The sequence below is a fragment of the Protomyctophum bolini genome (assembly GCF_963924005.1).
Source record: "Protomyctophum bolini genome assembly, chromosome: 21".
Lineage (NCBI taxonomy): Eukaryota > Metazoa > Chordata > Actinopteri > Myctophiformes > Myctophidae > Protomyctophum > Protomyctophum bolini.
The window spans coordinates 15,967,971-15,994,443 of record NC_137882.1 but is presented as its reverse complement, the minus strand read 5'-3'; the positions used below and the strand labels follow the sequence as shown (position 1 = coordinate 15,994,443).

At 45.8% G+C, this 26,473-nt stretch overlaps 2 protein-coding genes across 3 annotated transcripts; one reads left to right on the top strand and one right to left on the bottom strand.

Annotated features, from left to right (window-relative positions):
- Positions 1-126: 126 nt before the first annotated feature.
- On the top strand, positions 127-25,115 carry chpf2 (chondroitin polymerizing factor 2). The gene is made up of 6 exons (XM_080794064.1): positions 127-1,414; positions 2,754-3,075; positions 3,686-3,928; positions 20,004-20,186; positions 21,724-22,434; positions 23,770-25,115. The coding sequence occupies exons 1-6, from the start codon at positions 1,128-1,130 to the stop codon at positions 24,331-24,333; spliced, it is 2,310 nt and encodes a 769-aa protein (XP_080650190.1). The 5' UTR covers positions 127-1,127; the 3' UTR covers positions 24,334-25,115.
- LOC308336622 (uncharacterized protein) lies at positions 4,670-12,071 on the bottom strand. 2 transcript variants are annotated; one of them, XM_080794061.1, is made up of 6 exons: positions 11,652-12,071; positions 11,414-11,482; positions 6,606-11,271; positions 5,697-6,424; positions 5,085-5,440; positions 4,670-4,893 (listed from the first exon to the last, which is right to left on the bottom strand). In XM_080794061.1, the coding sequence occupies exons 1-3, from the start codon at positions 11,929-11,931 to the stop codon at positions 7,037-7,039; spliced, it is 4,584 nt and encodes a 1,527-aa protein (XP_080650187.1). In that variant the 5' UTR covers positions 11,932-12,071; the 3' UTR covers positions 4,670-4,893; positions 5,085-5,440; positions 5,697-6,424; positions 6,606-7,036. The 2 variants fall into 2 exon arrangements, with proteins under 2 accessions (XP_080650187.1, XP_080650188.1); XM_080794062.1 differs by lacking the exon at positions 11,414-11,482.
- Positions 25,116-26,473: the final 1,358 nt, after the last annotated feature.

The window sequence follows — 26,473 nt, the reverse complement described above, 5'->3', positions numbered from 1 at the left end:
TAACACACACACACACACACACACACACACACACACACACACACGCACGCACACACACGCACACGCACACGCACACTACAGACAGTACAGTACAGCTCCAGTGGTGTCTCTGCTCTCCGTCCAAAGCTAGTTGGTTGGTTACCAGGCAGCCGCTACAAGCACACACACACACACAGGCTGCCAAGTGGCGCCACACTGTGCAAAGGCTCTGAAAGCTGCTCCTCCTGTCCTGTCCTGTCCTCAGTGTCCTGTCTGTCTGTGACTGTCTGTCTGTGGACCGGCGGGTGGTGGTCCGCCGATCGTTAAAGGAGGAGGTGATGATGATCCGTGCATCGATCGATGGAAGACATGACGATGATGATGTGTTAGTGACTTCTTGTTCCCCTATGGGGTTTAGAGGAAGGAACTGGAACTAAGAGGAAGAGGAACAGCCTCGACGTGATGCTAGCTGGCTAGCATGTCTGTGGATCATGGTTTCACTGGTGTAGGACTGTATACTATATATTTTAAACGCCGTATAAGAACCTAATCTATACCCGTCTTCCAGGTAGGGAGGTTATTGTTGTTATAGCTTCTAGTTGTCTTCAGGCGGTTCAACTTAAACCAGATACATCCAGCTCTGCATCTAGAACGTCACTGAGCTAATTGTTAGCTACCATTAAGCTATTTTTAATCATTAATTCTAAACTGCAGGGATGCACGTTGAAGTGCTTATTATTCCGTTATAGCGGATGTTATTAATGCATAGTTCAGATTGTCACGCATAACTGCGTTGCCCAAACATGTAGGCTACTTCTTCTACAATTAAGCTGCACATGGAGGAAAAAAAACCTAGTAGAGAGAGTGTAATGTTTGTTACTAGGCTACATTTATGGTTAATGTGATGGTGGTGTTAACAGGTTATCTTGGCTGCATAGTGGACAACATATTTATTACACGTGACATATGTTAACAGAACACTTAAACAGAAGGGGTTTCGTCAATGGCAACAACAAACATTTATGCTCAAATATGACACATTTTCGACGAAACTTCATGACACCTTAACACGTTTAAACTCTGCGTAGAAACACTGGTGACATTGTTCCCCCGGCGGCGGCTTCTGCTTTTATAGACCCAACTAGATCATGCGTCTCTCGTCCTTTCTGGCCGTGTTCAGGCCTGCTCTGCCCCTCATACTGGGGCTGTCTCTGGGCTGCAGCCTGAGCCTGTTGATGGTGTCCTGGACCCAAGGGGAGGCCGAGGACTCGTGTGGGGATGAGCTGGGGGGCAACGGGAGGGTCTTCCCGGGGGGAGGGGTTGACCCCCTGCACGGGGGGGACTCTAGGGACGGGAATGGAAACGAGCAGGACTTCCAGCCACGCGTCATTCCATATCACAAAGACCCCAACAAGCCTCACAAGAAAGTCATGAGGTGAGTTGGAATAAAAGTCCTCTGTTATTGCACTAACTAATGCACCATGCTGGGGTAGTTTCTACTAGTTTGTTGAGTTGCTGTTGGATGGATAAATCTAGATGGAAACTCTGGGAGTTCATTTTGGGGGTCCTTGATTTTATTTTATTAGTTTGAGAACCACTAACCTAGACTAATATATTACCTGTACACACACAGGTCTTCCTCCATTACTTCAAAACCGTTTCTGTGAGGCCTTGGGGCCAGGGGTGGAGCTGATTTAGGATTGGAGCTGTTCTCCCCTTGCCTCATTCCAGGGTGTCATGATTATGAATGCATTTTTGTTAGTAAACGTACGTATGCTATGAAGCCTTAGCAACATTTTCCACATGAAGGGAAATATTGTGACGTTTGCTGCTGATGCAAGAATTGGACCCAGTAGAGTAGACCCTTTCAGATTAACTTTATTGTCACTTAGGGGGTTAGTGGATTAAGTACTGTGAAAAACCATATGCTCGGAAGCTCCACTACTATAAAAAAAACTAAATTAAATGTCAACCTAAAACCTATAGTTAAAACACTCATACCAACACTAAATACAGGGCACAAATATCTGTGTGAGAGTGCAAGTGCTGAGGGTTATTTCAAAGTCACACTCTTTCATGCTATTTAATTTTAGGCCCAAACTGTACCAATGATTCGCCATGCAAGTCCTTGCAACCGGTTGTGACTTGTGAGTAGTTAACGTGCATGTACTGTATGACTATACTGTTTTGTTGAAGGAGCTGCATTGGTGCGGTTTGGGCCTAAGGGTCTGATCATGGACTGTGGGAAGAGAAAAAAAAGCTTAGCTAAGCTTAGTTTAGCTTTATGGAAGTATAATGGAGACACTTTATAGCAAACTCTTCCTTCCAAAATGTACAGTATAGGCTATGATTTGGTAATCTGTTGTCTCATGCCTCAAGAGTCGAGCCATTGCCTCACCTCAACTCTGCGGCTGCCAATTATAGTTTGTAATTACAAGGTATTTCGGCTAGTATATGCTTGTTTAATAGTTTCAGAGAAAGCATTTAAAGCACTGGCAAATGTAGATCTAACTGAAAATGTGACTAGATTTTCCCTAGCTATTAAAGCATATTTACATTGCCAAAGCAAGTGTCAAAACGCAGCAAAAAGAAAGAAGCAATTTAATAAAAAAAAGGGGAATGTATATGTTTGAGCCTGGGGGTACAGCTACAGCCTTGTCACATTGAGACCGTACACATGTACAGTACATGTTCTATTACAGCTTTTTGAAACCAATAGCGGAAACCTCTCACCGTTCCATGCAACTCTCTTCCCATCCCGTCCTTCCATGCAGGACCCGCTACATCCACACGGAGCTGGGCATCCGGGAGCGCCTGCTGGTGGGCGTGCTGACGTCACGCGCCACCCTCAACACGCTGGCCGTGGCGGTGAACCGCACGGTGGCGCACCACTTCCACCGCACCTTCTTCTTCACGGGCCTGCGCAGCCCCAAGGTGCCGCACGGCATGGCGGTGGTGGCGCACGGCGACGACCGGCCCGTGTGGCTGATGTACGAGACGGTGCGCCACCTCCACCAGCACTACGGCCTGGACTACGACTGGTTCTACCTGGCCCAGGACGACACCTACATGCAGGCAGAGAGGCTGGCCGAGCTGGTGGGTGACTGACTAACTATACTGTACTATACTGTACTATAATGGTTCTACCTGGCCCAGGACGACACCTACATGCAGGCAGAGAGGCTGGCCGAGCTGGTGGTGGGTGACTTATAACTGTAGGGATATGGGAGGCAGTGTATGGAAATGACATGTTACGATGTATCACGGCAAACATTACATTTAACGATATACATCTTCTGAAGCACCTGGACACGTCATGATCAGTGAGAGTATGCTTGCTTTGAGACTTCAAATGTCACGTTTGTTTAAGCACTTGGATCCCCAGCAGCTTCCCTATTCTGGGGGGGGGGGGGGGGGGTCGTTCGCCAAAAATAGTTGTGAAATTGTAGATCTGCTTTTTCTGGCGATTCAATTTGTGTGTGGAGTTAATTAAGAGCGTACCAAATGCGCTCTTTATAGATTTCTTAGTAGAGTAGAGGGTTTAAAGTGGTACTGAATTTGCAGCCCAACAAAAGCTAATATCCTAGTGTATGATGATGATGATGGAGGACAATTTAACGATAAATCAAATCAAAAATCTCTGCGATACGATTTATTGTGAGCGTAATATGATAATAAACTATTATCGCCGTCCCGTCGTCCCTAGGTGGGCCACCTCAGTGCGGGGCAGGACCTGTACATGGGCCGGGCCGAGGAGTTCATCGGCGGAGAGGAGAAGGCCCGGTACTGCCACGGTGGCTACGGCTACCTGCTGTCACGCAGCCTGCTGGCCCGGCTGCAGCCGCACCTGGACACCTGCCGCAACGACATCCTCAGCGTGAGGCCCGACGAGTGGCTGGGCCGCTGCATCATTGACTACCTGGGCCTCAGCTGTGTGGAGGTGCATCAGGTAAAATATGCTGTTGATTAATTGAACTAGAATTTCGCGGGCCTTCGGCCCGCTCATCCTAGCGGCGCGCAGCGCAAATTGGAGGAAGGAAATTGTGAGAGGTAGACAAAGTCACAACATTTAAAATGTTGGTCTCAGTGTATTTTTAATGGAGTCTGAGTGTATTTGTAGGAAAGAATTGTCATGGCTGGTTCTTGCCTTGACAAACATTCGGAGCAGGAGACGTGCGAAAGATGAACAATATATGATTTATTAAATAATAGGCCTATATAAGGAACTAAAAAGAACTGCAGTACTTAACATTATATGGAATGTGTAGTCAGTGAGTCAGTGGTGTAGGTGTAGTGTATGGATGTGTGATACATGGTGTGGTGCATGTGTGGATGGAAAGAACAATCAAACATAAAGGAACGGAGGCATGGAGGCTAATGAAGGGAGTGGAGGCAGCAGGTGTGGCTCCTCTGGATCTCTCTTCTCAACTGGGATGAGTGTGGTATTTATGGCCTCTGGGAGACACCGGGCCCAGGTGCTCTCCCATCAGCCATCGGGCCAATGCCCTACCCAGGCTCACCTACAGGATGAAAGTTAGGCAATAGGCAGGCACATCCACTACTCAGTATGTGTGTGGGGTATCACACTCCCCCCCCCCCTTAAAGTCGTGGTCCCAATAGGAACCATGACTGTCCATTTATCCTACATACATTTACTATACTGTACATGAAATGAATTAACATGTTACATTTTACAATTAAGTGCACTATATTCATCAAATGTATACCTACGGTTAATTAACGAAAATGTCCCACTAATCAAAAGATTTTACATTTTACAATGAAGTGCACTATATCATTTTTAACATGTTGTTAAAGGAACAATTATATTGGGCAGCTGATCCAGAGGAGGGCGTGGAGGAGTGGGGTGATGTGGAAGGGGTGTTTCTGGTTCCAGAGATTGTCATGGTTGAGCTTGTAGAAAAGGAGACAGAAAAGTTTGTCAGTAGAGGCTGCATAATGGGAGAAACATGTCCACCAGGGCAGACGTGAAACAAAGGATAGTGATTTGTTTGATCATAATCATGTTCAGGTTAGCATCAGTTTTATATTATTCAGAAATGACATGTGTAGAAATGACATATGTAGCAATGCAACAGCCTTACGTGAATGGGGATTGTAGGGCCAGGAAGCACAGCGCGAAGCAAGGCTTGAAAAACCACATTGGTAGTATGATGTTCCGGCTGTCTTTCTTTCTGCTTTATGGCATAGGTGAGAGCTTCTGTGGGAGCAAAGGTTGACAAAGTCAAAACATGTAAAATGTTGGTCTCAGTGTATTTTTAATGGAGTCTGAGTGTATTTGTAGGAAAGAATGTTAATGTTAACAGTGAACGCAGTTGTTGTGGAAAGGCCAACTTAGTAAAGGAACACTTATATTGGCCAGCTGATCCAGAGGAGGGCGTGGAGGAGTGGGGTGATGTGGAAGGGGTGTTTCTGGTTCCAGAGATTGTCATGGTTGAGCCTGTAGAAAAGGAGACACAGATAAGGGATGACTCAAGCACAAAATGTGAGTGTTAATGTTAACAGTGAATAGTAAAAGAAGCTGCAGTTTTGGTCAGTAGAGCCTGCATAATGGGAGAAACATGTCCACCAGGGCAGACGTGAAACAAAGGATAGTGATTTGTTTGATCCTAATGATCTTCAGGTTAGCAGCAGTTTTATATTATTCAGAAATGACATGTGTAGAAATGACATATGTAGCAATGCAACAGCCTTACCTCAATGGGGATTGTAGGGCCAGGAAGCACAGCGCGAAGCAAGGCTTGAAAAACCACATTGGTAGTATGATGTTCTGGCTGTCCTTCTTTCTGCTTTATGGCATACGTGAGAGTTTCTGGGTTACCCGTCCTTGAGCTGGCAACATAAAGCTGTCCGTGAGTGAAGACAGGGGACGAAAGCCAGACCCCCACTCTTGTAAGTGTGTGTCCTTGGGATTTGTTGATGGTGGTGGCAAAAGCGGTGCGGACTGGAAACTGCCGTCTGGCCCACACAAAGTAGGAACGTTAATGTTGAGGATCAGCAATGAACTTGATTCTAGGGATCAGGACTTCCTTTTGTGTGGCTGCAATTTTGCATAGCAGCAGTTTGTAATCAACATGTTAAATTGTACAATTAAGTGCACTATATTCATCAAATGTATACCTGAGGTTAATTAACGAAACTGTTCTACTAACCAAAATATTTTACATTTTACAATCAAGTGCACTATGTCATTTTTAACATGTTAGATACACTACTACAATACTTCAAAGTGTAAAACACCCTTAGAGCCCTGGCCTTGCAACACCTGGACCCTCCTCCCCCCCCAACAGTGAACACAGTTGTTGTGGAAAGGCCAACTTAGTAAAGGAACAATTATATTGGGCAGCTGATCCAGAGGAGGGCGTGGAGGAGTGGGGTGATGTGGAAGGGGTGTTTCTGGTTCCAGAGATTGTCATGGTTGAGCCTGTAGAAAAGGAGACACAGAAAAGTTTTGGTCAGTAGAGCCTGCATAATGGGAGAAACATGTCCACCAGGGCAGACGTGAAACAAAGGATAGTGATTTGTTTGATCATAATGATCTTCAGGTTAGCAGCAGTTTTATATTATGTGTAGAAATGACATATGTAGCAATGCAACAGCCTTACCTCAATGGGGATTGTAGGGCCAGGAAGCACAGCGCGAAGCAAGGCTTGAAAAACCACATTGGTAGTATGATGTTCTGGCTGTCCTTCTTTTTGCTTTATGGCATAGGTGAGAGCTTCTGGGTTACCCGTCCTTGAGCTGGCAACATAAAGCTGTCCGTGAGTGAAGACAGGGGACGAAAGCCAGACCCCCACTCTTGTAAGTGTCTGTCCTTGGGATTTGTTGATGGTGGTGGCAAAAACGGTGCGGACTGGAAACTGCCGTCTGGCCCACTCAAAGTAGGAATGTTGAGTATCAGAAATGAACTTGATTCTAGGGATCAGGACTTCCTTTTGTGTGGCTGCAATTTTGCACAGCAGCAGTTTGTTGTTGAGGGTTCTCAGGAAAAACAGTTTGGTGCCATTGCAGAGTCTGAAGTGTGATTTATAGACAATTAAAGGAGTTCAGTGTAAACAATGTTGTCAGTTTTGCCCTCATCATTATTGTCTATTAAAACTTTGACAGCACTGGCTTTCTTTCCCCTAGAGAAGGCTGTGTACAGTTGGCCATGTGCGAACACAGGCTGAGGCAAGTAGATGCCAACTCTGTCATTTTCCTGGCCCTGACCTTTATTTATGGTAACGGCGAAAGCTAACCTGACAGGGAATTGTCGTCTGATGAAGGTAAAGGGAAACTCCTCACCTCTGTCATAGTGCGGGATCCTTGGAAGGAAGATTCTTTCACCTCTGTTTGTCCCTAGTGCAATTTCACACTCAAGTACTTTGTCCATCATCTGCACCAGCACCATTCTGGTGCCGTTCTTGAGAGTGCGGTCGCGACCTGATTGCAAGTTTCTTAGCAGCATGACAGGAGCTCCTAGTTTGAGCTTCAGGTTATGGTCAGGGATTCCAGAGGGTGTTAGTGAGTTGAGGAATTCTATAGGCAGAGAATCCTTGTAGTTGTCCTCTTTAACTGAGTCAGCTGAAAAGTAGATTTTCTCTTGTCCAGGGAACTCAGCTAAGCACCTGTTGTTGATTTCGCGTATGTCCTTGTTTAATGGAGTGTATACAGTGCCTTTAAGAAGGTTGTCTTTGTGGACACAGCCATTGTGCAGGTCAGGAAAGGTGTTTGAAATGAGAGTATCCATATCCTTTACCAAGTGCTGTGGTGGAATGTGGACTTGAATGGCAGTATCTCCATGTGTGATTTTGTCTTCCCCCAAGTCCAGGAGGTAGTTGGCAAACTCCCTCTCAGCTATGTCAGTCCTCATGTTGAAGTGTAGTTTGTGTTCTTTCATGAGAGGATAGAGTGGAGACATTTGGATGCAAGCTCTAACAATTTGGGCTCTGCTTGCTCTCTTGATAACGGGGAGTGTCTGCCTAGGGTCTCCACCTAACAGGACAGTTTTGCCACCCCAAGGTTGGTCAGAATGCATCAGGTCCCTCAGTGTTCTTTCCACGCACTCTACATTGAAGCGGTTAACACTGAAGATCTCGTCCCAAATGATTATGCTGCTTTCTTTGATTAGCTTAGCCAGGGAGGACTCAGCTTTTATGGCACAGACGGAGTCTTCAAAGATAGGGATTGGTATTTTAAATCTTGAATGAGCTGTCCTGCCACCCTCAAGGTTCTGAGCAGCTAAGCCTGTGCTGCCAACACACAGCACAATGCCATTCTGTGCTCTAATGTTGGCTGCAATGACCTTAAATGTAAAGGTTTTGCCATAGCCTGCTGGGGAGTTGAGAATGAATTGTCTTGTGATGGTGTCCTCTTTTGGTGCATTCACTGCCTGATAAACCGCCTGGCAGAGTGCCATCTGTTCCACATTCAGTAGAGGACTAAGCAGCTGTACAATTTCTTCTTGTTCTGTGTTGTTGAATCTTTCTGATGTGAAAATTTGTGTCAGCTTTTCCTGCTCAGTTAGTGGTGTTGGCTGTGGCATGTCCGTGTAGTTGGATAGACGATTTCCCATTTGTGAGAGCTCATCATCCAGTGCAAGTAGTACCTGGTTGTGGATAAATGCCTTGTCTACTGCATCTGTAGGGCACATCTGTGCAGTGGCTTCTGCATGGAGGAAGTCATCACTGAGCTTTTCGAAGAATTCTTCAAAGAGGTGTTTGGGCTGTGATGGGTGACAGTATTGGAGGATGATAGCAAAGGTTTCTCTGAGTTTTCTTGAGGATGCATAACTTGAGACTTCATGCATGGCAGTGATCCATTCTCCATCGTCCTCCAGCAAGCCCATGGCTCGTGCTGTGTCTTTGAAAGTTGTGTAGTGGTTGCCCTCATACACTTTAAGGTCGTCATAGCTTGTTGGTCCCCTGATATGAGCCAGGAGCATTTTTAAGTAGAATCTTTCTCCCTGGAGTACTGATACATTGGACATCCTTCCTATTGTCGTTGGAGTGTGCGTGTGCGTGGATGTTGGAGATCTTTCCTTCCACATGTGGCTGTTTGAATTCCAAGTGTAGTGTTCTGGGATGTCCATGTACAGATGTTGCCTTGCGTGATGGTCACTGACATTTAGCTGGAAGAAGGCCAGTAATGTAGTGGGTTTGGCTGCTGTCAGGGCCTCCTGTGCATGGCCTTCTGTGAAGATGACATTTTGTTGGCCTTCTGTGTGGATAGCGAGACTGAAGACAGCAGGGACTCTGTGCTGGATTTTGTACTCCATTGTTCTCCAGTGTGCGTCATGAGCATCAATTGTCCTGGCATTGATGAATCTGGAAATCTCATCCTTATCTTCAATGGTGACAGTGCCAACATCAACTCCCTTATGGATGTACTTGTAGAGGTACTTGATGGTGTGAAAGGAGCCGACAAATTCAACATTAATGTGGCACTTGTACTTCAGAAGGACCCAGGGGTTGTAAGGCACGACCCATCTGCTGTCGAAGGTAAAGCCGTGCTTGCTAGCAGTGTGACCGTTGATGGGTCTTCTGTACTCTGGGTAGCCATGGCCATTGTGAGGTAGGCGAGTTTCATCACAGTATGCTTTAGGGAATTTCTTGGTACAGATGCCATTGACCATGCAGGGGCTGTTGGGGTTGACTGTTCCACAGGGTCCATGCAGCATTGTTTGAGACACCAGCTCATACAGCTGTGGCTCTGTCTGTGGGTTGGGTATGTCTGCCCTAATGATGTGATCGATGTCATCAACACTCAAGGTCTCATGTAGGAGTAGGAGGATGTGAGCGTGTTTCAGTCCTCTCAACTGTCCCTCAATGGTGTGTACTCTAGCCTTCATGTTCCCAAAGACACCCAACTTAATGTCTTTGAGGAGGTTATCCAAGAACCATTTGAAAACTTTGTTAACAATGTCTGGTCTGTCATTGGGCTGCTGTCCTGGAAAGAGGTTTTGCAGAACACCGTCACTCCGTGGGTTTGCAGTCATGGTGATGAATAAGTCAAAGTTCTTGTATCTGGCTGCTATTGCAAGGGCATCAAGATAGTGCTTGTACAGGTATCTGGGGCTCCCAGTGTGGCTAGCTGGAAGAATGATGCGTTGACCAATGTGGGCAGCCTCAGTCTGTCCTGGCTGGGTTTGTTGAGTAGCCAGGATGTCAGACAGACCTGAATACTGATGTACCCTGTATTTGTCTTGCAGTTCCTTCCTCCTGTAGAAGATCATCCGGCAGCTTTCTATCTTGCTGTACTGATCGCAAAAGTACTCTTGGCCAAGTCTCCCCGACCTCAGTAGAGTGTTGAAGGAGGTAGTTCTGGGATGCATGTGGAATCGGAAGAATTCTTGAAGGCTGACTTTTTGTGTGGTTGAAGTTGCATGAACTTTCATAATGTGATTATCAATGCTGTAGCCGGCATCTCCATGTGGCAAGATTATGGGATAGGCGGTTGGATCATACATAGGATGGAGTGCATTGATTCGTGTTGTTTGTCTCTGATTAGGTGCATTAGCTGCAGTTCTGTAGAGTACAACATCCCTCGGCTGTGTTTGTTCCCCGGGTGCCAGAATAACCACATTAGTCACATCTGGATTAAGATGACGTTTGTGTGCTCCCTGTGAGCTTTTGGCCTTGAACACAATGGTGAAGTCCTCACTTGGGTTGAGGTTGAACATTTCCGCTCCGCTCTTAAAGGACCTGACTAAAGGATTAACTGTTTTCAGGGCATCCTGAATCAAGGTCAAAGTGTCTTCCCTAACTCCATCTCCCCTTGCGTGATGAAGGCGGTTCTTAATTTCATTGTCTTGGTCATAGACAAAGATTTGTGAGTATTTGGGTTTGTGTGTGTTGTCAGGAAAGACTGCTGAGGGAGTGAGGTGGTACATCTGGCCACTCATCTTGAATGGTTGTGGGCCACGTCCTCTGAAGTTCATTTTCGTGCCAGACACAGACTTAGAAGCCATAGAAACCAAGCCATTGTACTGTCTGATGTTGTCAAAGAACTCCCTTGACTGTGGTGACGTTCTGGCAAACAGAGATGTTAGTGCAGGAGGTGGGTCCATGAATGGTTTGAGTTGAATTTGGCCATAACGGCAACAGGCACTGAAGGTTTTTTTTCCAACAGGACCTTTTGACGTCTCCCAGGGGAACATGAGAGCATGGCATGAAATGCAGACCGAGTCCATCCTAGGTGTCTGTAATGGATTGCTGTGTGTAAGTAGTTGAGGTGGTGTCCAGGCTTTTCGGAAGTGTGTTGTCTTTTGTCTGGTCATGCGTGATTGTGGTTCTGTGAAGGTAGATAGGAGAGTATTAATGAGTTATTAGAAGTGATGAGAGTTGTGAAATGTATGCATGTTAGGTCATGGAGTGAATGGTTATCAGCAAAAGTGCAGTACAGGGGTAATGGGAGAAGATGAGTAGTTAGTTACCTGTGGCCAGAGGCGTTTCCAATGAGCGGGTGTGTGTCGTTGTGTGGTGGCTGGCCTCATGATGCTGAGCTGTAAAGGTAGTGGTGAAATGTAAATTGTATGTAGTTATGAGAGCTAATGTTATCATCTGTGGTGCAATAGTTATGTAATAATGCTGCTGTGCATTAATGCAGTCAATTTAAATATTTGTGAAGTTGGTAAAGCACACACATGCAACATGTTATGAACGTGTGATTACCTGTTTCTGGTGCTGTTGCGTGAGTGGAACGCTTCCGTTTGGCGTTGCGTGTATCTGCTGAAAGTGATGTGCGTTTTCTTTGTGGTCTGATGTGTGTTTCTGGGGGTGATGTGGTAGTTGTCCTGTCCTCATGGCTGGGAGCTGAGATGGTAGGGGAGAAACGTAAATTGTATGTTGTTATGATAGCTAATGTTATCATCTGTGGTGCAATAGTTATGTAATAATGCTGCTGTTGCATTAATGCAGTCAATGTAAATATTTGTGAAGTTGGTACTACCATGTGGGTAATGATATTAGTGTGTAGTTACCTGTGGCCAGAGGCGTTTCCAATGAACAGGTATGTGTCCGTGTTTGGTGGCTGTCGTCATGCTGCTGTGCTGAGATGGTAGATGAAAAATGTAGATATTGGGTTATGAGAAGTAATGATAAACTGTATGTCAGTAAAATGTGTTATTGCAGAATGTCAGTAGTGCATACATAATGTAACATAGATGTGTACACACACACACACACACACGCGCACACTGAGCAGGGGGGAGGTGTCACTCTCTGTGTGTCACACGCACACACAGAGCAATGCAATGGGCTGTATAGGAATGAGAAAGCAATAAGCATACATTGACATTGGCAAAGCTGAAGGTGAAATAATGGCATCCCCATGCATCAAATGTCTGTTGTGTAGAAATTCTGAATGTCCATGTAATCTGTGTTTCTGTGGTAAGGCTGCTCCAATTAATTGATGAGTCGTTATGGAGTTGCTGAGTGATTGGCAACTAATGTAGTGATAGATTAATTGAATGGGCCTGAATATATCTGTGTAGGCTGCAACAATGATTTCATAAAGCGTAGTTTAAAATAGTTTTGAACAGGCAACTAATGTAGTGATAGATTAATTGAATGGGCCTGAATAGATAGATAGATAGATTTCTTGATTTTTGTGTCATGCACCAAAGGCGTCCAGCCCACATGGGCTTACAGGACACACCATGTCATTGCATTCAATATTGCATTGTGTACAATAAACAGATATGTTTTGTTGATATTCCCTTTTTTTTTTGTTACACAAACAAAACATTCTGCCTTATTTCCCACGCCCTGCATAAAAAGTCTGGCAAAGCAAAAGTACCTTTCCTAAAACAAAATTCCAGTTTTTCATAGTCCTCCAACCAGAAAAAGTCTGCAAATGTGTTAATGCTTCATATAATGGGCAGTAAAACAAAAGATGATAGATTGAACAGGCAACTAATGTAGTGTTAGATTAATTGAATGGGCCTGAATAGATCTGTGTAGGCTGCAACAATTGGCGTGCTTTGTGTGAATGGCTGTGGTGAGGTTCACTGTAACTTTTTAGACATTCCACAGCGCCAGCGCCATGGGGGAGGGAGGAGGGGCACACACACACACACACACACACACTGGGGCCAGCGTGTAGGCATAGTGTACTGTAGTAAATATAGGCGACTAATAATGTGCATGGAATGGATAGTGCATGAGTGTGCAGGTGCAGGTTCAGCGCACAGGCGCAATTGCGATGTATGGATAAATGAAATTATTAAGCACGCAACATTGAGAAGCATGCAACATGCTGTGTGATTACCTGTTTCGGTTCGCGACACACACACACACACACACACACACACACACAGGGCGATGTATGGATAAATCAAACGAACGATTAAGCAAGAAACATTGAGAAGCATGCAACATGCTGTGTGATTACCTGTTTCGGTTCGCGACACACACACACACACACACACACACACACACACACACACACACACACACACAGGGCGATGTATGGATAAATCAAACGAACGATTAAGCAAGAAACATTGAGAAGCATGCAACATGCTGTGTGATTACCTGTTTCGGTTCGCGACACACACACACACACACACACACAGGGCGATGTATGGATAAATCAAACGAACGATTAAGCAAGAAACATTGAGAAGGATGCAACATGCTGTGTGATTTACCTGTTTGGGTTTGTTTTGCGCGACTGGCTCGCAAAAGTTTGGAGGCACGCGTGTATTTAGAAAGTGCGCTGCGTTTTCTTCGTGGCATATTGTGTTTGTGGGGGGGTGATGGCAGAGTATATTCCAGTCCAGTTGGCGGTGGCAAGCATGAGTCGTTGTTGTTTGTGTCTTTGTTGTTGGTGGAGTGAGTTGCCTACAGTGCAGTCAGAGAGTAGTTCACAGGTCACACACAGGAGCAGTGAAAGGGGGAGGGGACTTGGGATGGCAGTGTAGAGTAGGCACGACATTGAGGGGTAGAAACCATCCCGGGCGCGTGGTTGATCTAACGCGTGTGTCACTGTGAAGGACTGGCCCCATTAAGTGAACGTAGTTGGCGTAGTAGACGCCAACATGACGATTCTGACGTAGGCTGTTGAGGTTGAGCAAGAATAGCGTGTTTCAGAAAAGTAATATTTAAACAGTAAATAAGGCATTTTTGGCGAATGCAATGTAGTCTATGTCTTTTGTGGGAGTGTGCAGGTTTTATTTTGCATAGAGAGATGTGTGGTGGAAGTGTGGCTTGGTCGGAGATAGAGCACGAATGAACGGCCAGGTGCTCATGCACCCCTTTCTATTAGGGTAGCAGGATGCTTAGGGCCACAATGGAATTTTCGAGTTGTTTTCCGATAGCTGCCGATGCTGCCTAAAATGCTGATACCCGTATCGGCGAGTATGTCAGTCTGTACTGTATCTTTGCATCTGCCGTGTGAACGCACCATTAGCCTTAATGTCTGACTGCACCACGTGCTGTTTACATTTCTAACTAATACTAATAAAGTATTCAGTCAATCAATCAATCAAACAAACAGGTGGCAGAAGGGTGTCCTTGTGGTTAAAGTAAAGCCAAAGCACATCCGTTTCTCGAGGTAGACTGCTGCTAATGTGCAAACCTCTATTCTTTCAAAACAACATATTGTTTCCGACCAATACCTATAATAATGTCTTAGGCAAATAGTAGGAAAATGCAGACAGCACAGCATAATGGAGGCTTGACGCTTGAAAGAAACCCACCAGGAGCGCAAGCAGGAGCTCACGGACGCTGATCTTATTCCACTCCATGTTAATGAAAGCAGCCGTTCTCACTGGCCGCACATTCCACTCGTACACATGAAGATTTACTTTCCGCCTCGGTCGGGGGGAAAATGTGCACAGAATTAGTCTGATTACAATTTAGGCATTTAGCAGACGCTCTTAATACAGAGCGACTTACAGTAATCAAGGTAAAGACAAAAATATACATCTAATGCATAGAGACTGTGTAGTGCCTCAGTAACCTAGGATCATAGACCAGACGTCCTGCTGTGGCGAGAACAGTCGCACACAAAGCTCTGCGTGCGAGCGGCGCCTTTTCTGGTCACCATCAATTATGGGTCTTCTTGACAAGTACTGTAAGTAAGCCGTGCTGAGCCATGAGGCGGATAGGGCAGGAGCCTATCTCCTGTTTCTGTGGCGTGGGTACACCCCCTGGACATGACTGACTGACTGACTGACTGATTGAATACTTTATTGGCAGAAATGTACGGTTAAACACACACGTCTAAAAGGATATCACCGACATGCAGTCTTGTTTCCATTCAGGTCCTGGGTATTCAATTCATAATCATGACATGAAAACAAAATTCAAATCATCATTGATGCTACAGGGTTCCCACACATTTTTACCAATGAATTTCCAAAATCTTTCCAGAATATTTAACCCAATATCCAGGCCTATATATCAATCAGTGCAATAATGAGTGTTGTACTCATACTGTATGTGCAATGCCAAAAGAAAGTGCAGCAAAAATAAAGCATAGAATATAAAATGAATGGTATAATTCCATTCCAAATCCTTTGCTTTACCACCTATCCTAATCCTAGGGCACAGGATCTGTTCTTTTTGTCACGTCCGGTACACATTAGGTAATGTTATAGATGTTTTGGAAAATGCTTTTATTAACTAAACTAGAATTTCGCCCCCCTTCGGGGGGCTCAATCCTAGTGTCGTTGCAGCGCAATATGGGAAGAAGGAAATTGCGGGAATTGACAGACTCCACTTCATGTTTCAGCTGTGGTTTTAAACTCAGTAGTGTGCCCTGCACACAGCGCACACTCGCAATTGCAGCTGGAGGGCGACGCGACACACACACACACACACACACACACACACACACACACACACACACACACACACACACACACACACACACACACACACACACACAGAGCGATGTGTGGATAAATCACTGAGATTTGGGAAATGTGTTCAGAAGTACAACGATTAAGCACGCACAGGCAAATGTCAGAAGCATCTGTTTCGGTTTCCAAACAGGAAGTTGTAAATGTGCTTATTAGACGGAGGCAGCGTGATGCTGGCATCTATTGTGATGCCAGCATCACCACATTTCACATAGAAATATAAGCACCCATTTACTCGCTTAGCGGAGACTGTGGGGTGGTAGAGGACATCTCCCCGGACGCGTGGGTATGTCCAGATAGTTGCCTCGCGGAGGCCTCTTTGTCCAGTGTCCATTCTGGGTCTGGAAACGGCACTTTTTTGAGTGTTGACCCCAATAGAAGGTCTGCTGCTCTGAATTTTACACCTCTCCCGCTTAGCGGAGACTGTGGGGTGGTAGAGGACATCTCCCCGGACGCGTGGGTATGTCCAGATAGTTGCCTCGCGGAGCCGTCTTTTGTCCAGTGTCCAGTCTGGGTCCGGAAACGGTAATTTATTTTGCATTGACCCCAGTAGAAGCTCTGCTGCTCTGAATTTTACACCTCTCTCGCTTAGCGGAGACTGTGGGGTGGTAGAGGACATCTCCCCGGACGCGTGGGTATGTCCAGATAGTTGCCTCGCGGAGGCCTCTTTGTCCAGTGTCCATTCTGGGTCTGGAAACGGCACTTTTTTGAGTGTTGACCCCAATAGAAGGTCTGCTGCTCTGAATTTTACACCTCTCCCGCTTAGCGGAGACTGTGGGGTGGTAGAGGACATCTCCCCGGACGCGTGGGTATGTCCAGATAGTTGCCTCGCGGAGGCCTCTTTGTCCAGTGTCCATTCTGGGTCCGGAAACGGTACATTTTTTTGCATTGACCCCAGTAGAAGCTCTGCTGCTGTGAATTTTACACCTCTCCCGCTTAGCGGAGACTGTGGGGTGGTAGAGGACATCTTCCCAAACGCGTGGGTATGTCCAGATAGTTGCCTGGCGGAGCCGTCTTTTGTCCAGTGTCCACTTTATAAAGTCCATGCACTCCAGTGAATAGCATTTATCCATTTAGATAACTTTTTTATGTTATTTAATTACTTATTTTTACACAGAAACATAATGTGTGTCTTTACAATAACTGTAATGTAATAATAATACTAATAATGTAATGTAAAAATTATTTAATTAACGAATTAAATAATCTTATTTTATTCTGAAAGCAACCGGATGTCTTAAATCTGCTAGCTGTCAGACCGGAAGTTCTAAATTTGCTCATAAGACGGAGCCTTAGACGGAGCCAACTCGCAGGCAGTGCGAGAGGCTGGTTACAGGATTCTATAGGTCAGCCGTTTTGGTGTGACACACACGGCTTCCACATTTAGCTTCATACTGGGTGAAAGTGTCCTTCCAAAAATTATTATTTCGCTCGAAATTCTTATTCACAATGACATCGAGTTGAGGTGTTTGTGTTTTAGGGTAATTGTTGCATAAGCGCTATTTCGCACTATTTCTCCCTCCCCTCCCCTGTGTCTGAAGCAGCTAGCATGGAAGCTATATGGATTATGGAAGCTTTCCCTCCGATTGCACACAACCATGCCGTTATCCACGCGTCCATCCGATTGCTTTTAATGTAAATGTCCCATCCACTGAGCAATAGCGATATAAGCGCCTTATTCATTCATTCGATTCATTTGGGTGTGGGGCTGTGCAGTGCTGTGGGCAGCCTTTCTGACGGAGGCTCGGAGCTGCTGCTGCTGACGCTGTTCGAGTCGCATGGAGCAGTATAGAGTAGGCGTGGCGCAGCATTAGAAGGGCGCAGCAAATGCACGACATTGAGGGGTAGAAACCATCCCGGTCGCGTGGTTCATCTAACGCGTGTGTCACTGTGAAGGACTGGCCCCAATAAGTGAACGTAGTTGGCGTAGTAGACGCCAACATGACGATTCTGACGTAGGCTGGTGATGTTGAGCAACAATGGCGTGGTTGACAAAAGTAATATTTATTCAGTAATTAAGACATTTCTTTCAATGAAATGTAGCCTATATGTATTCTGGGAGTGTGCCGAATTTATTTTGCATATAGAGATGTGTGGTGAAAGTGTGGTTGGGTCGGAGAAAGCTGTTGGATAAACGGCCATGTGCTTATGTACCCCTGTCTATTAGGGTAGCAGGATTATTATGATTATTATTATTAGTATTGTTATTGTGATTATTACATGGATTATTGTTGTGATGTGAGCTTGTGGCTGACTCACTATCTAGAAAATAAAAACATGGCACTTCATTTAAAATAGGTTACAGACCCCTGTTATATGCGCTTGTTTTGGGATTCTTTTTAAAGACCTATTTACTTGTTTCTATGAGACATGGCAACGCCAACAGCGCAGCGAAAGGCATCCACGTCTTTCTCTTGTGAAATGCTGAGATTAGAAACGACCATAATTATTTCATTTCTCAACCTTAAAAAAAAAATAAAGACATCTCCATAATCCTTGGGAAGTGTGTGTAGCAAAAGTAGTCGGCATTGTCATGGTTGAAAGTATTCATGCAACACTGACGCTGTAAGCTGTGTGATGCTAACGCGCTAACACCGTTAGCATGGTCTGTGTTGGTCAAAGGAAAAAGGATAGATATGAAACTACTGGCCAAAGTGTCATACAAAACACAACACCTAAAATCGGAATGTGATGGTGACCTATTGAGCACAAACAGACAATCATGATTTGCTTGCTGGACCTATAATTAATTTATGTGCATTACATTTCCACCTCGCACATATAAATGAAAAGCAAGATGGATGCTAACGCGCTAACACCGTTAGCATGTTCTGTGTTGGTCGGAAAAAGGATAGATATGAAACTACTGGCCCAAATAAATGTCATAGAAAACACAACACCTAAAATCGGAATGTGATGGTGACCTATTGAGCACAAACAGACAATCATGATTTGCTTGCTGGACCTATAATTAATTTATGTGCATTACATTTCAACCTCGCACATATAAATCAAGCCACAGTGCAGTCAGAGAGTAGTTCACAGGTCACACACAGGAGCAGTGAAAGGGGGAGGGGCCTTCGGATGGCAGTGTAGAGTAGGCACGACATTGAGGGGTAGAAACCATCCCGGTCGCGTGGTTGATCTAACGCGTGTGTCACTGTGAAGGACTGGCCCCATTAAGTGAACGTAGTTGGCGTAGTAGACGCCAACATGACGATTCTGACGTAGGCTGTTGAGGTTGAGCAAGAATAGCGTGTTTCAGAAAAGTAATATTTAAACAGTAAAGAAGACATTTTTGGCGAATGCAATGTAGTCTATGTCTTTTGTGGGAGTGTGCAGGTTTTATTTTGCATAGAGAGATGTGTGGTGGAAGTGTGGCTTGGTCGGAGATAGAGCACGAATGAACGGCCAGGTGCTCATGTACCCCTGTCTATTAGGGTAGCAGGATGAATAGCCAAAACCAATAGATATACAAATATTGTTTTCAGGACCTTTGATACATTCCAGGAACCTTGATAAATTCCAAACCTTATCCAGGACTGGATTTATTTTTTTAATATCAAAATATTTCCAGGAATTCCAGGAACCCTCCCTGACGATAGCATGTCGTAGGGACCGATCTAACCCTTGAGTGCCAAGCAGGGAGGCACTGGGTCCCGTTTTCTTTGGTATATGACCTGGCTCAGGGGGATCGAACCCAGACCTCCCAGTCTCAGGGCGGACACTCTACACTTCCTTACCAGTACACTAACAGTGACTCAATGTAATGAGTCCCAGGATGCAGGGATGGTCTTTTAGATGAGTCATGGGCCATTTTTACAAATTGCAGCATTTAACTCTAATTTCATTTTATATGGTTATAATTAAATTAAATTTTATTAAAGTGTCAAATCACAACAAGTTTTCTCAAGACACTTTACATATAGAGCATGGTGTGGTTATATTCATGTAGAAAACAGAAGAAGAAACTATCATTATTTATAACTAAAGCTAGCGAAATAAACTAGAACAAAAAACCAGTAGGACAGTAGTGCATCCCGTGGATGCAGAGGTCGTTGTTTTATTGCGTCCCATAACTATAAACTGCGTTTTGGGATGCAAAATGCACCCTGTTTTAATCTCTGCACTAAACTAAACCTCGCTGCCTTCACAGGAGATGACCTATCGCTACTTTGAGCTGGGGAAGAACCCAGACCCGGAGCGTGAGGAGAGCGCACAGTTTAAGAACGCCTTCACCGTGCACCCCGTGTCAGAGCCCAACGTCATGTACCGCCTGCACAAGCGCTTCAGCCAGATCGAGCTGGAGTGGACCTACCGGCAGATAGAGCAGCTGCAGGTGAGAGCTGACAGAAAAACGGGGGAGAGAGATGGGGGAGTGACATGCAGTGAAGGCCGTCGGGATCGGGAGTCGAACCCGCGGCACACTGCCGGCCAAGGTGCCTGGACCGCTGAGCCACGGCTCAGGCCTGTGCTGCCTCTTTTATATTCCAAACTGGTACAGGCGGTTTTGTCTAAACGCTCCCATGTTCTAATTTCTATTTTTCGCACATGTTAGTGTATCACAGTACATTATATAATATAATTTTAATAATTTATATCTAATAGAGTCAGGAAGGAGAGAGAGAGACCCCAGAAGTGTATAGTGTATTTGTTCTCACAATAACTACTGGACAATAATAGTTAGATCGCCTGCTCAAGTGCTTTTTTTTAATACGTAATGGAGCTTGGAATTGTATAGAAGTTCATACATGTTGGAATCTATGAAGGTGATACGGCCGGGCTACACCAGGCTTTTTCGCGCATGTTTTGTGCACGTTTACGCATGCGAACCCCGCGTACACTGAAAAGATGGTGTAGCTTGGCCGTCAGTATGGCTGTTTTCAGTATTTGTGCGATTCTTACTGTATCTGATACGACTGCTAAAGTACAAAATACTCGTCCAAGGATGAGTGCTGCTGCTGCTGCTGCTGCTGCTGGCAAATATTCCATTCTCCTCCTCCACAGTCTGTCTAGAGCTCTGGAAGACATTCCTGACAAAACAAATATTTAGATATGTCAGGCAGGTCAGGGATAGCCTGTTTTGTCCAGGCACAAAGTGAGACATTTCAGTATTGAATGCTTTGAAATGATATCAGCCTTTTGACATCGACGTGGCAGTCACAAATGTAAAGCCTATGATGCGCTGTACTATGTGAATTGTAAAGTAACCGTATTGATTTCACAGACTACTGGAAAATATCTGATTTACCCAGTGCTGTGCAGCCTAGAGTTATTTTTTTAATGGATTTCTTTTGATGAATGAAAATAGGTAAAGGCCTTGTGCAAAACTGATCAGCTCAGAGAATGGTGCAGGGATCAGACGTCTAGAATACAATAACGATAACCTGCACACCGTCTACACCAGTGGTTCTCAAACATTTTAGCCTGTGACGCAAAAGAGAAATGAGATGTTTGCCCAGGACCCAAACTAGTCAAAATAGCAGATCTACAAGCTCACAAGGTGTCGCAACGCGCCACTTTTAGTTTCTTCATGAAATTACAGAAATGTTTAATTTAGTTATTCATTCATGAAATGTTTAGCTTTTTTGGTAATGTTTGTTTTTTAATGTTTTGAAATAATAATTAAAAACTAAATGTAGGAAACAAAATAAAGGAACCCATAAAAATGTGTTCGCAACCCACACATGGGTCCCATCTACACTACTTGCACAATAAGGACGTTATTTAGGCAATGTTTTGGTCAATAGAACTTCTGGCATCTTGAAGATGCCAGGTCTATTGTGTGTCCATTTTTATTATATTCTAGATAAATGAAAATAAAAATGTACTCCCACATTGCAATGCTTTACCGTTATTATTTTCTTGTGCACCAGATGCAGATCAGCAACCTGAGCGAGTTGACCCCGGAGGGCAAGGCCGGGGCCACGTGGCCCATCGGACTCAACCCTCCCTTCAGGCCCAAGACCCGCTTCGAGGTCATCAACTGGGAGTACTTCACCGAGGAGCACATCTACGCCTGCATCGACGGCGCGCCCAAGTGCGAGCTGCGCGGCGCGGACCGCGCCGACGTCAACTCGGCGCTGGAGATCGCCGTGGAGCGCCTCAACGACCGCTACCAGCCCGTGCTGCGCTTCCGCAAGCGCCGCCTGCTCAACGGCTACCGGCGCTTCGACCCCACGCGCGGCATGGAGTACGTGCTAGACCTGGCGCTGGACGTGTTCACGCAGAAGGGCCACAGCCAGGTGATCGGGAAGCGCGTGAGCCTGCTGCGGCCGCTCAGCGCCATCGAGATCATCCCCATGCCCTACGTGACGGAGGCCACGCGCGTGCAGGTCATCCTGCCCGTGGTGGCCCAGGACCAGGACTACGTGGGCAACTTCCTGGACATGTACGTGATGAACACGCTGGACACGCACGACAACGTGCTGCTCACCTTCCTGTTCATCTACGACCCGTTCGACGCGCAGCGCGTCAGCCAGACGGACGTGTTCGCCGGCGTCAAGGCCATGATCGCCGAGGTGGAGAAGCGCTACGGCGACGTGAAGATCCCCTGGATCAGTGTGAAGACCGAGGTGCCCTCGCAGGTACAGTATGGATCAGTGTGAAGACCGAGGTGCCCTCGCAGGTACAGTATGGATCAGTGTGAAGACCGAGGTGCCCTCGCAGGTACAGTATGGATCAGTGTGAAGACCGAGGTGCCCTCGCAGGTACAGTATGGATCAGTGTGAAGACCGAGGTGCCCTCGCAGGTACAGTATGGATCAGTGTGAAGACCGAGGTGCCCTCGCAGGTACAGTATGGATCAGTGTGAAGACCGAGGTGCCCTCGCAGGTACAGTATGGATCAGTGTGAAGACCGAGGTGCCCTCGCAGGTACAGTATGGATCAGTGTGAAGACCGAGGTGCCCTCGCAGGTACAGTATGGGTGGCACGATAATAATCGCTAATGTCGTTCGTCGTGAATAAAAACAAAATGAAAATTGTCCTCCATAATAAACTGGGATGAATTGGCTTTTGTTGAGCTGCAAATTAACTTAAACCCTCCATTTGATAAAATGGACCTGTAGAGATCGCATTTGGCACGCTCTTATTTCACTCTACACACATCGATTTGCCAAAAATAGCAGCTACAAGCTCACAACGCATTGCAACAACGCGTCGTAAACTTGGAGATTGGCCATTTTTGTCGAATGTTATCGCGTTACTATCGTCAATCGCAATTATCTTTGACTATTCTGTCTCAGATAGATGCGTGTCCCTTCTACATCCCTTTACAGATAGCGAACATCATCATGGAATCAGAGTCGAGAACCAGGGTAGCATTCCAAACTTTACTGTCCTCTTCTTAATATCCAATAATGGTTAATTTGTAAAACTGAAATAAACATGACAAAGTCTTGATCAGAAAACATACTTCAACACAAATGTATAATCAATTACAGCATAGAATAACCTCTGTGCATGTTGACAAAAAGCTACTGTAGTCTAGCATAATGACAAAAGCTACAGTCAGCTTAGCTTAGTATTTTTTACAGCATCAAGAAATGAATTTTAAACTCAACCACACATGAATTACATTATTATTTAAATGCACACTTGTACACAATACAGAAATGCAATTGTAGAATTAAACACTGAAAACTTACAAGCAAAGGCTTTCCAAAGCACAACAGAAGAAAAGGGGGAGAGGAGCTCTGCCTCTGTGTCTGACATGAACAAACTGAAAACTGCATGAGCCTACAAACAAATTAGGGTTTCAGGTGTGCTGGAAACAATTGAGCTGAGCTAACACATCTGAAATTACTAAACACTAATTACTGGCTCTGATACAGCAACTGCCTCTAGGAGGTGCAAAAGACTACATTTTAGAAGGCCACATAATGTGTGCCATGACATTGACAATCGTGACATGTTCTCGCAGGTGAAGCTGATGGACATCATCTCCAAGAAGCACCCGGTGGACACGCTGTTCTTCCTGGCCAGCGTGTGGACCGAGGTCAACGGCGACTTCCTCAACCGCTGCCGCATGAACGCCATCAGCAACTGGCAGGTGTTCTTCCCCATCCACTTCCAGGAGTACAGCCCGGCCGTCATGTACCGCGACCAGCCGCCATCGGCCGCCTCGGCGCCCTTCGCCTCGGAGGCGCTGCGCGACGGCCACTTCGACCGGCACGTCTTCGACGAGGCGTGCTTCTACAACGCCGACTACATGACGGCGCGCACCAAGACCGCCGCCGACATCCTGGACAACGAGGAGCTGCTGGAGAGCATGGACGTGTACGAGATCTTCGTGCGCTACTCGGGGCTGCACGTGTTCCGGGCGGTGGAGCCGGCGCTCGTGCAGAAGTACGTGCGGCGGACGTGCAATCCGCGCTTCAGCGAGGACATCTACCACCGCTGCGTGCTGAGCAACCTGGAGGGCCTGGCGTCGCGCTCGCACCTCGCCATGGCGCTGTTTGAGCAGGAGCAGGCCAACAGCACCTAGGGACGCCTGTGGGTGACCACTAGGGGGGGGGGGACCCAGAACCGCAGGAATCGGAGGAAACCGGATCCAACGTCGAGGAACCAGGTATCTGTTCCATCACGTTCGGAACCGTTCCTGGAACCGTTTTTTATCATACACTGTCAGAGCTGGTTTATGTGGACTGCTATGCAATTACAATACCGGTCACTCTCAAACGTTAATCGTTAAGATTCCGTTAGGATCCCAACCCTAGTGAACACCTGGGGCAACACGGTGCCTTGTCAGTGCATGAACCACAGCTACACTGCCTCGACAGTCATTAAACAGGCAGGGTAATGACAGAATAAATCATCCTTATGGACCTAAAGAGAGCGCTGCCATGTGCAGTGCAGATGCACGATTGTTCCGCGCCGGGTACCGCTGCTGCTTCCAATAAACTCTGTGACTCATATGAACCTTGACCGTAGACGGTCAACACTCCTCCTGTGTATAGTTGACTGTATGGAGTCATGTTACAACTTCTTCCTGCCATATTCTCTCACATAAATCGACACCATTTGGGTAATACTCCCAATTAAGCCTCATGAGAGGTTCTGTCGTGAAGTAAATGAATGGACAAAGACCTTCATTGTGAATCAATATAGCTAATATTTTGTTTCACAGAGAGAGAGAGAGAGAGCTTGAGCCATAAAGTCTTCCTTGGGAAGGTTTTGAATACTGGGATTAAAAAAAAGAAGCCATTGACTGTATTTTGTTTGTTTTGTTTGTTTTTCATGGTATTAAAGAGTGCTGCTCTACTCGGATCAGTGTCCCCCCCATTCATGTTTTACAAAAGGGAAGGGTTGTTGTGAACACAATACCGGTATTGTGTTTGTTTTGTACAGCGTCACACAAAAGTATCCAAAAATAGGGCTTGTAGATCTACTTTTAGCTTTTTTTTCTTTGAATCCTGAACAGTAACAGTTTTGGAGATATGAGGTTTCCACCCGACGGACGATATGAAATACTCCTGAGGACAACAGAGACTCCAAACAGGTGAAGATCGTTGTGGTTGACGTCGTCAACAACAACGTCGTCATGTGGCTGATCATAATATTCAGAGTGGCACATTCGATGTTTCTTTCACCTCTGAGCATTCACTGTGATGCCCCGAGGTAACGAACAGTTTGTTCCCATGTCTCCTCTCGCCCCGTCTACTCGCATTAAGGCAGCCGTTCTCCACCCCTCCCCGGGCCTCCCTGGGATTTGGGCTACATTCTGTAGTGTAGTGTACACACACATGTGTCTTTGGAGAGAGAGAGAGGGGGGGCAGTGGTGGCGCTGAACCCACCACAGGGAGGGTCCTATGCACCTGGCCGAGGTCCAAGGAAGGGTGGGTGGTTATAACCTTCACAGGAGGATGGTTGAGGCAGCCTCAATGAGCCACTTCACAACCTCCCCCTCCCTCTCCCAAGGCACGCCACTGAGAGGTTTTCACTGAAGGCTGACATACTGCCCCCCCCACAACCCCCACTCCCGAGTCCCAACTGCAGCTGAAAGAGTGAAATTTTCCTGACCGAGGTAAGGTCAACTGAAGCCATTACAGCACAGCCGCTATTCTATCAGTAGGAATTCTATTAGCAGTCAATAGTTTGCCGTGGTTCCACAGATAAATATTGTGAAAATAGTCGATCTACAAGCTCCTCGTGTTTGCCTACGTAATATGACGTTTTGGCCAATTTGGTATTCTAAAGGTCTTAAACGACAATACATTGTCACGTACCCTGTATAGATATAGTGATACCCTGTATACCCATAAACTGTATGTTGGTTTGTTTACTGTTGAGTGAGGAAAACAACGTTGCACATTAAGCTAATCATCTGGGGATCCCGACCCACAGGTTGAGAACCACTGCTCTAGATTAGAATGACCTCCACATGTTTTCCTAGCAGTGAATTCACAAATTCCTGAGTTCCATCCACCTCTTTTGGAACATGTTAGTCATGCTGGAAATGTAACCCAGACAAACAGAGAGAGAGAAGTCTGCTCTCTGTTTTAACAATGTGATCTCCTCAGCGTGGAGGTATGTAGCAGTTAACAGGATGCTCTGACTAGACATGTTTTACTGTAGCTCATATGACACCAAACTAATTTGCCTATTGCTACTATACTTTCGGGCAA

Bases quoted from the DNA above. Each gene is read 5' to 3' on its own strand.
- chpf2 (XM_080794064.1), top strand. From the start codon at position 1,128: ATGCGTCTCTCGTCCTTTCTGGCCGTGTTCAGGCCTGCTCTGCCCCTC. The intron at 1,415-2,753 runs GTGAGTTGGAAT...CCTTCCATGCAG, and splicing joins CCTCACAAGAAAGTCATGAG to GACCCGCTACATCCACACGG. The intron at 20,187-21,723 runs GTGAGAGCTGAC...CTTGTGCACCAG, and splicing joins GGCAGATAGAGCAGCTGCAG to ATGCAGATCAGCAACCTGAG.
- LOC308336622 (XM_080794061.1), bottom strand. From the start codon at position 11,931: ATGGTAGTACCAACTTCACAAATATTTACATTGACTGCATTAATGCAA. The intron at 11,483-11,651 runs GTAATCACACGT...CTACCTTTACAG, and splicing joins CGCAACAGCACCAGAAACAG to CTCAGCATCATGAGGCCAGC. The intron at 11,272-11,413 runs GTAACTAACTAC...CTACCTTCACAG, and splicing joins GGAAACGCCTCTGGCCACAG to AACCACAATCACGCATGACC.